We start from the raw sequence: 18,244 nt of genomic DNA, 5'->3' as shown, positions 1-18,244 counted from the left end.
GCCAATGTGTGGCCAAATTGTGAGAGAATCTTGGAAGGAGGAGCCTGGCGATAGCGTGTTGAACAAAATTCGTAATTGTGCTAACAATTTACAGGGTTGGGGACAGGAAATCACAGGCTGTTTTAATAAGAGAATAAAGGAATGTAAGCGGATTTTGAAGGCGACAAGAAATGGCAGAGACCAGAATTCAAAAACGGAATATATGGAAGCAAAAAAGCAATTATTTTTGGTGTTGGATCAGAAGGAAATTTTTTGGAGACAACGGTCGAAACAGCTTTGGTTACAGGCCGGAGAGAAAAACACTAAATTTTTTCATGCGGCTTGCAACAGTAGACGTCGTACAAACAGAATCCAGAGGTTGAAAAGTGAGGAGGGGCATTGGTTCGATTGGGAGAATGGGTTACATGAGCTGATTAAAAGTTATTACCAACAATTGTTCACAGCCACTAATACTCAAGAGGGGAATGTTCTTGACTGTATTCCGAAAACAATTTGTGAAGAACAAAATGCGCAGCTGCTTAGTCAAATTACAGATGAGGAAGTTCGACACGCTATTTTTCAAATGCATCCCGATAAAGCCCCGGGGCCAGATGGCATGACCCCGGCTTTCTTTCAGAAATATTGGAATGTTGTTGGCCCAGATATAGTATGGTTGGTTAAGCAATTTTTTCATACAGGAGAAGTGGTGAAGGAGTTAAATGAAACAAATATAGTCCTCATTCCGAAGAAAAAGAACCCTTCATGCTTATCAGAGCTACGACCAATTGCGTTGTGTAATGTGGTCATGAAAATAATCACAAAAGTTCTTGCCAATCGACTAAAGCTAGTTCTTGATTCAGTTATTTCGAATTCTCAGAGTGCATTCTTACCGGGGAGGCTGATTTCAGACAACATTATGGTCAGCTTTGAGGTGATGCACTATCTAAAGCGAAAGAAATTTGGGAAAGAAGGGTACATGGCTCTGAAACTTGATATGTCTAAAGCATATGATAGAGTTGAATGGACTTTTTTGCGTGGCATTTTGCTGAAGATGGGATTTTCTGATTGGTGGACGCATTTAATAATGCAATGTGTCATGTCAGTTTCATATAATATTGTTCATGGGGAGCATGTTATTGGTCCTATTTGCCCTAGTCGAGGACTTAGACAAGGAGATCCTTTGTCTTCTTATCTATTTATCATTTGTGCGGAGGGGCTATCAGCTCTTATTCATCAATACGAGGAACGAAAGTTGATTCATGGAATTAGAATATGCAATAAAGCTCCAATAGTCTCACACATGTTTTTCGCTGATGATAGTTATGTGTACTGTAAAGCGGATACGAATGAAGCTGATAAGGTGCTGGATCTTTTAAAAGTGTATGAAGACGCGTCGGGGCAGAAAATTAATAAGGAAAAGTCTTCAGTTTTCTTTAGTGGGAATATTATCCAGTACAACAGAGTTGAAGTAAGTCATAAGCTTGGGATGAAGGAAGCAGATGAGCATAGCACGTACTTGGGACTCCCTAACATCTTAGGTCGAAAGAAATCAGTGGTGCTGGCCTACTTAAAAGATAGAGTTCAAAACAGAATTCAGAGTTGGAGACCGAAGAAATTCTCAAAACCAACGAAGGAAATACTAATCAAAACAGCTGCTCAGTCCTTGCCAGTATTTGCTATGAATGTGTTTTTATTACCCATCGAAATCACCAAAGAAATTGAAAAGATGCTTGCTAATTTTTGGTGGAGTTCGACTGATTCTGGTGGCCGTACGATCAACTGGATGGCCTGGGATCGTATGACTAAACACAAACATTCTGGAGGCTTGGGATTTAGAAGTTTTCGTGACTTTAATCTGGCAATGTTGGGAAAACAATGTTGGAGGATGATCACGAACCCAAATAGTCTTACAGCTCAAATTTACAAAGCCAGATATTTTAAGGACACGTCGTTCTTGGAAGCCAGCTTGGGTTCTAGTCCGAGCTTCATTTGGAGAAGTCTGTTAGAAGCAAAGAATGTCATCTTAACTGGTTCAAGCTGGAGAGTTGGTACAGGAAATGATATTAATATTATTGGCCAGCCATGGTTGGGAAACAAGGAGAATGCATTTGTCACGACAGTATCTCCATCAATTGTCAATCAAAAAGTCAGCTCCTTAATGTGCACAGGAACAAGGAATTGGGATTGGGAAGTGATTGCAGATATCTTCAATAATAGGAATCAGGAAAGTATACAAGCAACTATCATTGAAGAAGAGTTGGATTCTGATATGCTACAATGGGATTGGGATATCACTGGTCAGTACACGGTGAAAAGTGCATATAACTTATTGCAGGTTCAAAAAGGAGCATGGACAGTTCATGACGATGATAGCTCTTGGAAAGCTCTCTGGAAAATTAAAGCTCCCAAGAAGGCTCTAAGTGTGCTATGGCGAGCCTTGACTCATTGTTTACCTACTAAAATGCAGCTTATCCAAAAAAGAGTTCAAGTTGACTCTTTGTGTGAAATTTGTAAGTCTGGTGTTGAAAATACAGCTCATATTTTTCTCCACTGCCCTTTTGCAGCTAGTTGCTGGGAGGTTTTGCAGGTTTCACCAGTGTGGGACTCGACTTGGGAATTTGCGAATTGGTTTGAGCAGTGTTTACTACATGAATCAAAGGAAAACAAAGTCAAGATGATTATGCTCTGCTGGTCTTTATGGCGGTATAGAAATGATGTGGTGTGGAACAAAAAATTTTCGAGGCCAGAGCGTGTAGTTGCAGCTACTTTAGAATATCTCTCACAATGGAAGATAGCCCAAAATAGATTCTATAAGGTCCCTCTCCAACCGTCGATGCCTGGGGATGGGGCAGAAATTTGGGTAAAACCTCAACAGTACACAGTGAAGATTTCAGTAGATGCAGCCACATTCAATGACAGACATGCCACAGGGATGGGAATGGTGGCCAGAGACTATACAGGTGGTCTTGTGAGCGCGAAAACAAAACTTCTGCAGGAGCTTTTGCAACCCAGTATGGCAGAAGCTGTAGCGATCAAAGAAGCTTTGAGCTGGATAAAAGAAATGAAATGGGACAAGACTGTAGTGGAATCTGACTGCCTAGTGGCGATCCAGAGCATTCGAAGTTCAGTCCACATGCGCTCAAGGTTTGGACGCACTATTGAGGATTGCAGGAGGATAATCAAAGGGTTAAACAACATGGAGTTGTATTTCATTAAACGGTCTGCGAATAGGTCGGCACACGAGCTTGCTCGATTGTCACATATGTATCCTGATCGTATATTTGACGGAAGCTCTATTCCGGTCATAGTTAAAGATTGTATTGTGCTTGATTCAGTTGAGAAATAAAACTTCTGCATTTTGGTCAAAAAAAAAAAAAGAAGTACCGGTTGATGAGCCAGAAATAATCAGGCCCATATAGAAGAACATGAGCCCAAAAGGGATGCCACCCCAGGCCCAAGCCGAAATGGTCCCCGGTGTCACGTGGCGCAGGACAAAAGAGTCAACTGTCTCATGTTACCCAAAATGGAACAATTGCATCATAGACATTCATGGGTAATCATCCCAAAACAACTCTGATGGAGAAAGTACATCTGACCACACAGCTCATCTGGACCGTCCAACCTGTCACCAACCAAGAATGATCAAAGGTCAGGATGAAGAGGTACAAACCCCAAAATCCCTAAATTTTGGGACCTATAAAAGGCCCCAAAAAGAGGGTTTTAGGGGTTGAAAAAACATTTGACTGCTATACACACATACACACACCCTCACATATTTTTGAATAACTCCTTCTTCCCTCTTCTTCTTCTTCAAGAAAGCCCATTTCTTATTCTCACACCGGAGTTGCCGCGGGATACAACCCCCCTCCGGTTCTATTTTGCAGAGACCCCTACCTAGCAGGTTAACCGCACCCAAACCGCCGCGGAGGCCGGGTCCCAACACGTGAGAGAAATGAAAAGACCTAGGAAGAAACCGAGTTATCACTGTCACTCTATTGAGGATTTAGATGTTATGATGAATTTTTACGAGATTAATCCATGTGGATGTTATGATGAATTTTTACGGGATTAATCCATGTGCTTTCAACCTGTTCCAGTATTAGGGCAAAAGTAAATTTCGAATGCATATATACGCTTGTGCCATTGAGATTAAGTACCTGTCTACTTATAGTATTACTTCGCCGTCTTGTGTGTGTAATGATATTGAAGCTGATAAGTTTTGTTGTGCATTTTCTTGTAATTCAATTTCAAATTTATGTTGTTTATATGAACTGATGGTAATAATTATGTAGTACGTACTCCCGTAAATTTTCAATATAGTGTTATAGGTCATCTGATCGTTGTTAACCAACTAAAAAAAATTGTAGGTACTTTTATAAATGCATGCAAGAAAATATGTTTTGCATGAGACATTACATGATAACGCCCGTTACGCTAAGGCATAAAAAATGTGAATATATTTCACTTAAATTTTGCTTGATTTCGATTAAAAAAACGTATTGAATATATGATCATTTTAATATTTATTTTTGTAAATGACAATTTATATTCAATTACGGCAAAAGTTTAGAAAAAGCTAGGAGGAGGTTTTATGGTTGTGTAGATAAGCTACTTCCGTATATATTATCAAAAAATATTAGATTATCGATACTTGGAGGAGGTTTGTATAATTTATAACTGTTCATGTTGATTAGCTATTAATATACATCATTTAAAACTGAACCGTCACTTTTTAGTATTGGATATATTAATATTATTTTTTTGCTAAATTAGCTTCAAGATTGTTTTTAAACATGTGATACTTGTCATTTATGTTATATATCGGTCATTAATTATAATTTTAAATATTTTAAGATTGTCCTTTTCAAATTTAATGTTAATTTTTTTATTATGATTTTTCACCATTTGTATCCAATAGTGAAATTATATTTTGAGAATATTATTTTTTATATTACGTTAATATTACTCAAATGAATCGCAAATCATTTTTTATATTATCAAAAAGATGTATTTGCTTAATAGTAGTTATCATTATAAAAATATATGCATTCAATAAAAAATAAAAAGAAATCTAATTTCACTATGTAAAGGACGGTAAATTAGATTTTATGATATATGACTTTATCATGTATTAAACTATAGATAATAGAAAACACAGATTATCAATTACAAATACACACATAGCACTCCGTGTAATACCCTCTTATATAGAGAATCGTGGAGAATTATTATTTAAAAAATACAATATATATAATTTATTTTATCTTTCATCATATATAGTTATAAATTTTAATTATCAAGTTAAAAATCAAAGTTACACAATTTTTTATTTAAAAAATTATTGAAATTATTAAAAAAGTTTAAATTGGTTCTTAGCAAAATTACAGTAGAATCACACTTATTAAAAATTATTTGCCCTGTAGAATCAAATTTAAAATTAAGTAATTTTATCAAATTTTAATTATTAAATTTTTTATTATATTTATTATTATAGATTAGCATCAAATTTTATATTTTTTTAAATAAAATTTTACAATTTGTGATAAGAATTTATAATAAAAATAATGATTTTCCACGGTTTCCCACAGAGTAAAGGAATATATATATATATATATCATATAATTATTTACACATTTTTATGACACATTATTAATTATCTAAATTCACTATCAATTTTTAGTATGAAAACTTCTCGGCATCGCCTTCATCGATACCTCGACTTTGAAATAAATTTTGTTTTATTTAACATTTATTTTGTACAGTAATGACTATTTTTTAAATATTTAAATTATTATATATTAAATTTTAATATATACGATATTCTAAAATCAAAACTTTATCATAATAGGATTAAAATTTTATTATCAAGGTTTGTCGACATTATTTTTAGCGACATCTCGGGATTGCATTTGGCGATATCTCGACTTTTAATTTAACGTCTCAATTTATAATAGTTTTTATCATAATTGAGATAAAAAATTTATTACCCGGTTTGTTCGTACATTCCGCAATAACTCAAGTTTTAATTTAACCTCTCAAATTGTATTAACTTTTAATTTTGAAGAGTATGTATTTGCTTAGCCGTAGTTATCATTATAAAAAAAGATACGTATTCAATATAAAATAAAAAAAAATCTAATTTCACTATGTAAAAGACGGTAAATTATATTTTAAAATAGATGACTTTAACATGTCTTAAAATGATAGAGAACAAAATATATATATAATAAATCAGTTTAATATATAAAATTATGTATATATTTATGTGTGCGTGTGTATCATAGAATTATTTACAAATTTTAATTACATATTTTTAGTTGTCTAATTTTACTATCAATTTTTGATACAAAAACTTCTCCGCATCACTTTCGGTGATATCTCGAGTTTGAATTAAACTTTTTTAATTTGAACATTCATTTTGTACAATAATGATTATTGTTAAAATAAATAACTAAATGATCATATATAAAAAATTTAAGGTACACGGTATTTTGAAATCAAAAATTTTATCATAATAGGATTAAAATTTTAGCATTAAGGTTTGTTGGCATTGCTTTTGGAAACATTTAGGGATCGCTTTCGACGACATGTTAACTTGTAAATTTAAGGTCTCAATTTATAATAATTTTTATCATAACTAAGATAAAAAAAAATTATTACCCAGCTTGTTCCTGTCACATTAGGCAATAACTTGAGTTTTAATTTAACGTTTCATTTTGTATTATAAAAATTTATCGGTGTCGCCTTAGTCGACACCTCGGCTGCCCACTCCACCTTCACTTTAAAGTCTCAAATTATAAAAATGTCTCATATAAATAAAAGTTTTATTTTTGTTTATGATTAAACTAGTTGAACAAACAACAATTCGCGCGGTTGAGAAAAATATTGTTCGCAAATTATTTGAATGATGAAGTTATAATAATATGAAAAATCTTTCTGAAAAATGATGGTGTGGACATGTGTACTCATAGGGAAAATAAAATGTATAATGTAATGGTCTTTTATAGCAGTTAGCAAAATGTCGCAAATTTCTGAACAAAAAAAACCTTTATTCTACTTCCACATTGGAAATTTCGAAAAAATACAGAAGTCAAGTGTTGTCTAGTTTTGTCACGTCTGAACCCCTGGCAAACCACCAGCACCAGCAGCAAACGTTTCTAAGAAAATACCTAAAAATATTTGTTTTAAACCTCAATATAAATTCACGGTGCAAAGCTTATTTAAAAAAAAATTGAAAATTTTCAAATATCTAACATCACGGAGAATAAGACGAAACATAGGTAGTATAAACATAGGTGAACACTCATTATTATGTGAGCTCAAACTGCATAGGTAATATAAAGAAGATGCCATGAGCTTTTACCTTTTCGGGTTCCAAATTCTCTCATTTGATCTATAACATGAAATACCAAAAAATGAAAATAGTTTGTCTCTCTTTAGTACTTTAGCACATCTTGTTCTCTTAATTTATGTAGAGTCTTATTTTATTGCTCATTTTCTCCAACTTGCAGCAATTGTTCTCCTATACAAATTTATTGTCGTTATTAATTACAAAATATACATAGATAACGCTCTTACTAACATTTATGTTGTATTTTACTTTTTATTTACCTTCTTGGTTATGTCCATGTATTTTACTCTTTATTTTCAAATGATTTAGAGAAACCACCTACACAAAATTTTAAACTTGTTTTTATTTATAGTGCTAGTAGTGCTCACAAAACTCAGTCAATTTTTCATGCGTACTTAGCTTAGCCTCCAACAGACAGATCCTATATTAACACTAATGTTAATCTGTTAATATAATCTAACACCACCGTTTATATAGCTTCATACATTTGTTCCTAAATTTTCAGCTTGGCATGAGAAAGCTTTGCTCAAAATGAGTACTGTTTATTATAAAAGGTCGCCAAAGAATTAATGACTTCAGTGCAAGTTTTTGTACATAATATAATTTACAACAAAACCAAATTTACCATACTCGGGGTTGTTACATATTCAAATTAGAATTATATTCTAAAAATAGTGACTACTTTTCATAATATAATAATGAAATCGATAAAATAATGCATGCATGAGCATATGTCAGTTTATACTATTAGATGATAAGACAAGAGACTGCGATGCTGAATTAAGGAAAAAAACTTATGTGTAAACTTAAATTGTTGAAAGTCATGCTCAGCGGATCAATTTCAGGTTTTGGACGCTGATTTGAATCATTAGAGTTTTGCATGGGGACTGTGAAAAGGTAAAGACTATGGAGCACTGGATTTGTATGGATGGGCAACCTAAATATGGTACCCGGACGGACAAACCTTGTGCAGATTCTGGATTGCTGAGGGGTGTGTTGGTTCTTTTCAAGTTATGTAGTTTTTGAATAGGCTGTCTCATCTTAAAATGGTTTCCTGGAGCTCGAGGAGTATTAGCATCACGGATCATTATTTAAATTATCTTAGAACAGTTAAATTTGTCCTTTAATTTTATATTGTTCTAGTTATTCTGGCTAACTGCATTAAATATCTCTGAGAATCTCAATTCTGATTCAATCTTCTGGCTTAAAAGATCTTAATTAGGCATTTCATAATTATGTGAGCTAAAAAGTGTATATCCAGTTTAACATAAATCTATAAAATAAATAAGGCACAAAGAAATGAAGAAAAAGTAAAAAAGAACATAGTTACCTGTTTTAAGCACTTGTACAGTGCTAGTACAGTTTCAACAACACGGCTTACAAATGTAATACAAGTCTCCATAACATCAGAGTTGATGTCTTTATCTGACCTTAATCACATGCTCAGATGCTCTGCATATAACCAACTAAACTAAGCTATTGCAGGCACTTCTGAAGACAAATTAAGGTTCTTGTGTGAAAAATAGTGCTTACTTACCCGACCAGATTCACACATGCAAAGCATGTTTGTTTAGAATTCTATTTTGTCTTTTTACGTGTAAACATCAAAAACAAAATCAAACAACAACAAAATTATTAAAGGAGGCCTACCTGATGAAATCCAGTTCATATGATACTAATTTTAATATATGTGAGATAATTTTTTTTTAGTTATGGCATGGACATATATGTATATAAATATATTATTAAATATTTTTTTAGCAAAGTAAACACAAAAATACACATAAATCAAAAGAGTGTTGGTTCCTTGAATTAAACCAGTCATTAAAGTATATATACAAATTAGGAGAAGATACAGATTTTAGTCTGGTCTATGCAAATTGTTGCCTCAAGACAATTATGCACTTCCTGCTAGTTCTAGAGTGGATAGGGAAAATACATCACTCCCCTTCTATGATAAATTTAATGAGCTCTTCTCAAAAGGCTGTACAAAGGTTCCGCAGATTCTGATGAACAGTGACCCAAGTTGCTCTCAGAGTTTTGACATGGAATTGTTCATGTCATTTATTTTCTTGTACTATGCATTTTCTGTATACATATTTCACGAAAGGAAAACTGTGATAATAGACGGATAACTGTAATGCAATATATAGGATTTTATACTTACAATTAGTATATGCATAAAATTATATCTTCTGTGTCTATGTTTTAGGATTCAGTAGGTACTGTGGTCACGGGCTCATTGAGAGCGCGTTCCATGCATGCCATCCATACAGAACAAAGAAATTGCAGAGAAAGCGTTTGTGAGGATCTGGCTCCTGAACTGCGATCGAACAAACAATGTTGATATCAATTATACTTGTGAAGCTGAAGAAAGCACTAATAGGAACTTGCTTGAAAAGATTCTAGCCAAGTAGTTGATTATGATCTATAAAGTATATCAACAAATTGAACATCTACAGTTAGTAAAATGTTACAATACACTTACCATATCCGAAAATTTCAAAGAAATTAAAATAACGTACCCGGATAATATGAAGCTAATCTAAAACAAAAACTCATTTGAATTAAAGGTAGGAGGCTAATATGAAGCGAGAAAAATTGTTATCAATTTGGGACCATTAATAGTAAATATTGGCTGTAACAGTGTAACCACACACCTGCTTGTCCTAAGCAGAGTGAAAATGGCATTTAGGGGAAGAGAAAGGTGTGATTTGGAGGCCGATGTAATACATGGGCGACACGACGCAACTCGGTATATTTATGCACACATTGAGAAAAAAAAATCCAAGTAAAAATGAATCAAACTCCTCTCAAATAAAAGATGCAATATTATAGGCTCCAACATATATACATACATTTCAACTCAAATTTATTAATGCTGCAATACATAAAAAGGAACTCTTCTTGTTCTAATTTTGACACCAGAGTAGGAGGAGACAATAATTTAAGATAGAAACATGCTCAAGTGTCAAGAATCTGTATAGAGATGAAACCTTACATTTTGATGCTGGGCATTTTTCTAATAATTAATGTAGTTGATTAATTCAGAAGTTTGTAATGTAGAGAATCTGCACCTTATGAGCATCCATCAATCCTTAAACAACAATCGCAAAGCAGTACCTTCAACACCATCCATCCTCCTCATACACTGTATATCATCATTCTTCCTGGAACTCTAACACGACAATACCTAAACAACAATCACAAACCACGGAAACATTCTTAAACCCGGTGATAAAAATAATTAAAATTTACTGCAAGAGAAAGTGTAAATATATACCAGCATGATATGAGCATAAACTTTTAAAATACCTCATTCTAATTTGCGTCCCACACGAAAAGCGTGTAGTAGATATATACCCATCATTTCATATTCATATTGATTGTTGGGGATGTAATATGATGGGAAGCCAAGAAGACCATAATTGATGATTAAATTAAATTCAATTTGATGGATGATAGATTGCCTCTAGGTATTTCTCTGATAATTGATAATCATTTGACTCTATGAGAAAGAATTGAGAATGAGATTAAAATAGAAAGGGTTTGAAAAAATTAGAAAGGGCTTGAAAAAATCATAAAAAAGTTTGAGGATATTTTAAGGCCGCCACATAGACAACCTATAATTCTCCTGTATATAGATATAAGATTTTTTCAGCATAACCTTTGAGAGTTACCCAACTTTCAATTTAACAATATCTCAATTTGTAATAGTTCTATTATGATTAAAGTTTATTTTTTTATTAGGAACTTCACTTTTGATTTAACGACGCAATTTTAATTTTAAATAATTTTATATTCAATTATATTCAAAAATAATAATTATTTTATAATGAAAAATTATTAGCACTTTCAATTTTACATTATATTTAATGATAAAATTTTAAAACAAATTTAAACATAAAATTATTTACACATTTTTATTTTCTAGATATGTGTATTAACGTCAAAATATGTTGCACACTTTTCATTAAAAATATTGGGCCCGTACAAAAATTATCACGGATCAAAATTTACGAAGTACAGAAAGGTGATTATATATGTTGTGCAAGACATGCCCGTACAATAACAAGACTAAGTCAAATTGACAATCCTGAGTAAGTTGTATTGTAATCGTAATTTGCATTTTATATTTGTAACATTTAAAGTATGTAAAAATGTCAAAGAGCATACTTAAGTCTTTTTGTGTAAACAGTATCAAGCCTAAGAATTATATCTGGAAGAAGATCAAGAAGATCATGCCTCAGAAAAATTATGAAGAAGTTTGAAGTTGAATAAATTTATTTTGAGAAAAATGTTCTAAGTAAAGATCTCTACAAGTCACAGATTTAGTGTTATAGAGAAGTCATTCGAGAACTCCAGAATGAATTATAGAGAACTCAGGAAAGCTACTAGAGAACTCAGAGATATCGACAAGTCAAATTAAAGATATGGAGATTGGAGATATCGACAAGTCATTTATTCACTAGAGAACTCAGAGTTATCGACAAGCTAAAGTTTACTAGAGAACTCAGAGTTATCGACAAGTGAAATTTCACTAGAGAACTCAGAGATATCGACAAGTCAAAATTCACCAGAAAACTCTGAGTTATTATTATAATCATATTTAAACTCTCATATGATCTAAAATATCTAGCAACTTTTCTATTGATCCAAAATACACACCAAGCATTCAATTCTCAGCTCCGTATATTATTATTATTATTATTATAATAATTATTATTATTATTATTATTGTTATTATTATGATTATTATTATGATTATTATTATTATATCATAAATATATTATCATGAATGTTAGTTTGAGATAAAAGACACAGTAAATATATTAAATTTAGATACAATATTTATCGACACCAATGCCTCGTTTTATGAATATAATATAGTAATAATAATTAAATTTTGATTTGGGTCCGTTTGACAATTCCGTTAAGTGGGCTTATTACGAGTGTTTGTCGACCCAACTTATAAGTTGAATTTATAACTTATAAGCTGATAAGTTAAATGTTGGTAACGACGTACTTTTTCACAACTTATTTTTAATTTTTAATTTTTTTATCAATTTTAATTTTAGAATCTATTTTTTTAAATATTAATATAACTTAAAATATAAGAATTAAGATAATTATATATAAAAATTATTTATTTTAATTCATTTAAATAAAAACAATTCTGACTTATAAGTTAAATTATCCAAACACTTATATAACTTATAAGTATTTATTAACTTATCACTTATTACTCACTTATTCACTTTAAGTCATAAGTTACTTATTTTAACATTTCCCAAACGGGTTAATTATATTTAGACTTACACAATATTAAGAACAATTGATCTGGTATTGGATCTGTTGAGGACGAAGTTGTTGATATTTTTGTTGATCTGCAAAACCTGTATCGAATCTGGGACGGTGATGATTATTGCAAGAGCTCACCTTTCACAACTAAATATTGTTCATTTTTTACAGGTTTACAATTTCGGCATGTCTATAGCTGGTATCCGGCATGTAGATAGCTGGGGTGCCTTCGGCATGTCTATAGCTGGTGTCCGGCATGTAGATAGCTGGGGTGTCGCTTCTCCAATCTCATTTTATGCGATTGTTGTTTCTGAACATTGGGCTAACCATAGTTTTTACGTGATATGGTCAATTGCGATGTTGCTATCTTCAGAGATGCTGGTGCAATTTGGATCGCCTGAAATGTTTTTGATTTCGTTTTTAGCTTCAAGAATTTTTAAATTCTATGTGTTAAACGATTAGGAAACAAATCATCTAATTGATTTTAGTATGTTATTTGTTTTATCACCTGGTTGTATCGACAGCTGGGGGTTTGTCCCGCCTGTATTATGTTCAATTTAATGAAAATCTTCTGTATTTGTCAAAAAAAAAACAATTGATATTATTTGTGTGATCATATAATTGGATAAGTCATTTATCACTTTCAAATCAATCTTCGTGATTTGAAATGAATTATTTTGAACTATTTGTTTGATATTTTTACGTTAGTATCTCTTATATATATTAATATAATTATTGTATTTATGTTTTTTAAAATTTTCGAAGTATGGTAATAGATAAATTAATAAAAACTATATAAATGTTATCATATTATGATAATGAAAATTTGTAAAAATAATGTTTATAAACAAATTCAACTTTGCATTTGATTGCATCTGGTGAAAATCATTATAAAGCTAATTTTATTTTAATGTAATTTATAAACAACTTTACTTTTGATTTATATAAGGAACTATGTGTAATGCTTGCAATTATTTTTCAAAAAGAGCTTGATTGTTTAAAACAATTCTGTGACTTAAAACAGTTCTGGGAAAAATTTGAACATACACTCCTCCTAACAGTAATGAGGTTTATAAAAATTAATTTGTTCTGCTGTAGGATATACCAAGAATTATGAAAGAAATTCAAAAAATTAATAAGACATCGGGAACCCTTAGCACAACTACAAAAAATGTATTTACACGCCCTTTACTTTAGTTAACGTACAAACACACAAATACACAATATCTTCTTCAATCTATAATAGTATATCTTTAAGAATCAATGATTTTTAAAATCTGATTATCATACAATTATCACTGTAAAAGCTGATTATCATACGATTTTTAAATAGAAACTTTTTTAGGAGATCATAAAAAATAATTAAGGTATGTAAACACTATAAAATTATATAATAACCACATGAGTCGAACTATATAGCATTTAGTTATCTCATTCACAGAAATGTACCAGAGATAATGCAATCGAAGTTTTTTTGCAATAAAACACTTAAATTTGATATTAAGTTGCTTTAAACAGAAAGCTAAGCATTCAGATTCATATAAAAAAAGACCCCTGTCATAATACAATATCGCAGGATTTGTTGTTACAAATGTACTTGTTCCAGATCTTTGTTTAAAAGTGCACCAAAATTCACATTTACATTATGAATGAACAAATGAAAGCATAAAAATGATGTAAGACTATAATATTAAAATTGGGCTTGCAAGTTTACCTCTGAGAGAAAAGAAACAATGTGAAGTCCCAGAAATATTTGGTATTTGAAACACTGCATTATGCATGTCGAAATCAAACTGACTCGGAAGCGACCCATCTCCAGTATTGTCTTTTTATATATCAAACTGTGCAAAATTGCCTTTTATAACTCAAGATACTTACCCACATGTTTAAACATCAACAAATTCATAATTACTTAGAGCAACTTTAGTGCAAACAACCAAAAATGTTGTTTGCTTCCTCCACCTCACCCAAAATATTAGTATTTTATGTTCTCTCTCATTCAACTCACTTCTAACAACTTTTTACTCCAATCCTAAACAACCTTCACAACGTTGTTAGCACTGCATGGATGGTGATTGAGTGGGTCAGCTGGGACTAAAATAATAAGTTTAAAATCCAAACAACCGTTGTTCACTTTGAACAACAAATTGTAACAACATTCTAAACAATCAATGACTCCAGTGCTAGATAACATTGCCACCTAGGCAAACAACCAGCAAAACAACGGCGTTGTTGTTGCTCTTAATATGGGTTATGATCTGAAAAGTCTTTGCAATTTAACTTTCACCAACCCGAAGAAAGAAGAGGAATGCAGGAAAAGAAGACCTAATTTGTGCGTAAAGTCTCGAGTTAGTGATCGAGTGTGTGTTGAGAGAGAGACCTGCAGAATTAACAGTACATCAACATCCTCCATCTTTAAGCTAAATCAAGAACCTCCGCACAAACTTGTACAAATGTAGCTAAAAAGAAAAATAAATTTCCAACTCACAATTCAACTGTCATTATTACTGAACATAAGTTATGTTGAAATCTTTTGATATATTTAACTCAGCCTAAGGGGCCTATACCCGATAAACTCAACCTGCAAAATAAACATACATTAATTGTTGAGAATATATAGCAAAATCGTTTACAACTATTAAGATATTGTGAACTACACTACTCATTACAGGTACATACAACAGAATAATGTAAACCCTTTAGGACTAAGATCAAACAGTTGGCTTTCAAAATATAAGCTTTAGGATTAAGCTTAACACAGTCTGCACACGATGAACATAAAACAAAACCTGGTAAAAAAGGGTAAAATACAAACAAAAGAGAAACTTAAAAGTCTAGCAACCTATAACAAAATATGCAGAAAGCTTTTATCAAACCGTAAAAAATTCAAACACTTTAAATTATCTTTTGATATGAGTATATTTTGAAAAATAAATTGGCAACATTTAGGAATTGAATAATAGGTTAGCTTAATCAAGAGTTTCACAAAACCAGTAGACATTATAAGACAATAATATTAGACTTGCATCAACTGCATTGCCAGTTAAATACTCTTGAACTAGTAAACTCATATGATATTGATTACTATATTTAAGATTAGTGTAAACATTAAAATTGATATGGTCTTCTTCAAGGGTAAAAGAGCGATGCTTAATGTCCGACCTTAGATAATTAAGCCATATCATGCGACAGCCCTTTCCAAAACGCTTAAGGCCTGTACATTTGGTTAAAAAATTCATTATCAAGGCTGAAGAACAAACATAATAAATATAGATTGTTATGTGACATCTCCTCACATTAAACTAAAATAATCAAAATACAAAAGAAATGAAGAATACCATGTTATAATTTGGTATATTGCTCCTCTAGCACTTTAGATCATGTATAGTTTTGGATAAATAGTGCATCAAGCTCAAAATAGTTCATCATGCTTAAGCACACCACTGACATTCAATTGCATTTCATCACATCAATAACTATGTTAGTATCATTCAAATGGTATGGTTTGGTACTACATACATTCTGAAAAACGGAAGTACAAATTTGAGAATTTATCGATCAAATATATTCAAATCATTGGTAAAATCTATGTCAAACAATGTTACTTAACTCGAACATATAATCAAACATATGGCCAATCATTGTAAATAGTTAAATGATATCAAATTCTCTTGGGACTATAATCAAACACCCCACATTCAACTTTACACTTGATATACACACATCATGAACATGATCATCACATAATTTTAAAACAATTATAACAAAAACATTAGACTACAACATACTAAAACCATAACTATCCTAAAATCCTACATTATAAGGACAAACTAAAATCATGATATACACAGCTACATCCGAATTTTTTTTTTATAAAAAAATAAGAAATCTTGGATACCTTGGCACAAGAGAAGATAAATGAAGATGTACGGGGTTTGCTTATCCCAAACATTAGTCCGCTTTAGATACTCATAAGTCATAAATCTTACATGCATAAACAAAATAAAGAGGACGTTAAAAGGCAAGAAAAAAGTAAAAATAATCACGAAGAATTATTCAACACCATCACATAACTATAGTTGCATAGCGAGAAACAAATGACATATTAGTTAAAAAGAACAAATAAACACATCAACTGATGAATGAAAGAGAAGGAAATTTTGAAATTTGAAATTGAAGTGAGAGATAATAAGTGATAAATAAGGAAGATCACAACTACCGAGAGTTGTATAACTTTAGTCCAATAAAGTAGATTTTGCTTGCCTCTGGTTATAGGGTGAATAAGGATAAATCCACGGTATTTTTCAGTGCTAACGTTATAGACTATGACAAGGATATCGTATGCCAGCAGTTGCTAATTAAAGAAGCTGATGACACTACGAAGTATTTAGGTTTACCTAATGTGTTGGGACGAAACAAAACAATGATGTTTGGTTACTTGAAAGAGAGATTGAAAGCTAGCATCAGAAGTTAGAACGAGAAGAAGATCTCGAAACCCTTAAAAGAGATTCTTATTAAAATGGTGGCTCAGACATTGTCGTCTTATGCCATGAGCATATTTTTACTTCCTCTTGAGCTCACTAAGGAAATTGAGAAATAAATGAATAAGTTTTATTGAGACACCTCCAGTAAGTCGAGTTCTAAAATTCATTGCATGTCGTGCGATAGATTAACTCGACACAAGCATGCAGGTGGTTTGAGATTTAAGAATCTTCGGGACTTCAATCTTGCAATGTTGGGCAAACAGTGTTGGCGATTAAATACCAATACGGAGAGCCTGGTAGCTAAAGTCTACAAGTCTAAATACTTTGCAGATACAAACTTTTTGGAAGCAAAAATGGGAGGGAGTCCCAGCTTCATCTGACGAAGTATCATGGAAGCCAGGAACGTAGTTTAGCAGGGTCAGCTTGGAGGATTGGTACTGAAAACAACATTAATATCCTTAATTAGCCATGGTTAAGTGACTGGGAAAATCCTTTTATTCTAACTCAGTCACCAGCAATCATTAATCAAAAAGTGGCGCCACTATTCCATACTGGTACTAAAAATTGGGACTCATAACTCATTCAAAACATTTTCGAGGAAAGGGATCATAAGTGTATCTCTGATACAGTGGTAGAACACGAGCTCAGTAGTGATGTTCTGTACTGGAAAATGGAGACATCAGGTCAATACACGGTTAGAAGTGCCTACAAGTTGCTGCAGAAACGGAAAGGATAGTGGGGTATGACTGATAATGTGGAGTTTTGGAAAATGATGTGGAACATCCGAGCTCCTCCTAAGGTGTTAAACCTCATATGGAAAATAATTAAATATTGTTTTCCAACAAAAACTCAGTTGCAGGCTAAACATTTGCAAATCAACAATTTGTGTCCTGTTTGTAACGAGGGCGATGAGTCAATATTTCATGCTTTAGTCAATTGCAGGTATGCAGCTAGATGTTGGAAGCAATTCAACCCAGTTATTGACACAGACACAATCATGGAGTTTCCTGTATGGTTGATATCGAGGTTGGCAAATCATTCGAAAGATAAGAAAGCGAAAATGCTCACCTTGTGTTGGTCAATATGGAGAGCCAGGAATGATCTGGTCTGGAGTAATAAACGTTGGCAG

General features: G+C 32.2%; 1 protein-coding gene and 2 long non-coding RNA genes across 3 annotated transcripts; 1 reads left to right on the top strand and 2 right to left on the bottom strand.

Moving 5' to 3' along the window:
- Positions 1–4: 4 nt before the first annotated feature.
- LOC141703991 (uncharacterized) lies at positions 5–3,325 on the top strand. Its single transcript, XM_074507355.1, has one exon. The coding sequence runs from the start codon at positions 5–7 to the stop codon at positions 3,323–3,325; it is 3,321 nt and encodes a 1,106-aa protein (XP_074363456.1).
- Positions 3,326–9,114: 5,789 nt separating this feature from the next.
- Positions 9,115–10,869, bottom strand: LOC141706423 (uncharacterized). Its single transcript, XR_012568818.1, has 3 exons — positions 10,646–10,869; positions 10,408–10,523; positions 9,115–9,653 (listed from the first exon to the last, which is right to left on the bottom strand). It is a non-coding gene; the product is annotated as an uncharacterized LOC141706423 (long non-coding RNA).
- A 3,330-nt stretch (positions 10,870–14,199) lies between these two features.
- LOC141706421 (uncharacterized) lies at positions 14,200–17,080 on the bottom strand. Its single transcript, XR_012568817.1, has 5 exons — positions 16,530–17,080; positions 15,970–16,074; positions 15,794–15,845; positions 15,120–15,212; positions 14,200–15,011 (listed from the first exon to the last, which is right to left on the bottom strand). It is a non-coding gene; the product is annotated as an uncharacterized LOC141706421 (long non-coding RNA).
- Between the last annotated feature and the right edge of the window lie 1,164 nt (positions 17,081–18,244).

Source organism: Apium graveolens, chromosome 2 (genome assembly GCF_009905375.1).
Source record: "Apium graveolens cultivar Ventura chromosome 2, ASM990537v1, whole genome shotgun sequence".
NCBI lineage: Eukaryota > Viridiplantae > Streptophyta > Magnoliopsida > Apiales > Apiaceae > Apium > Apium graveolens.
The sequence above is the reverse complement of the archived record's forward strand: the minus strand, read 5'-3'. Positions and strand labels throughout refer to the sequence as shown.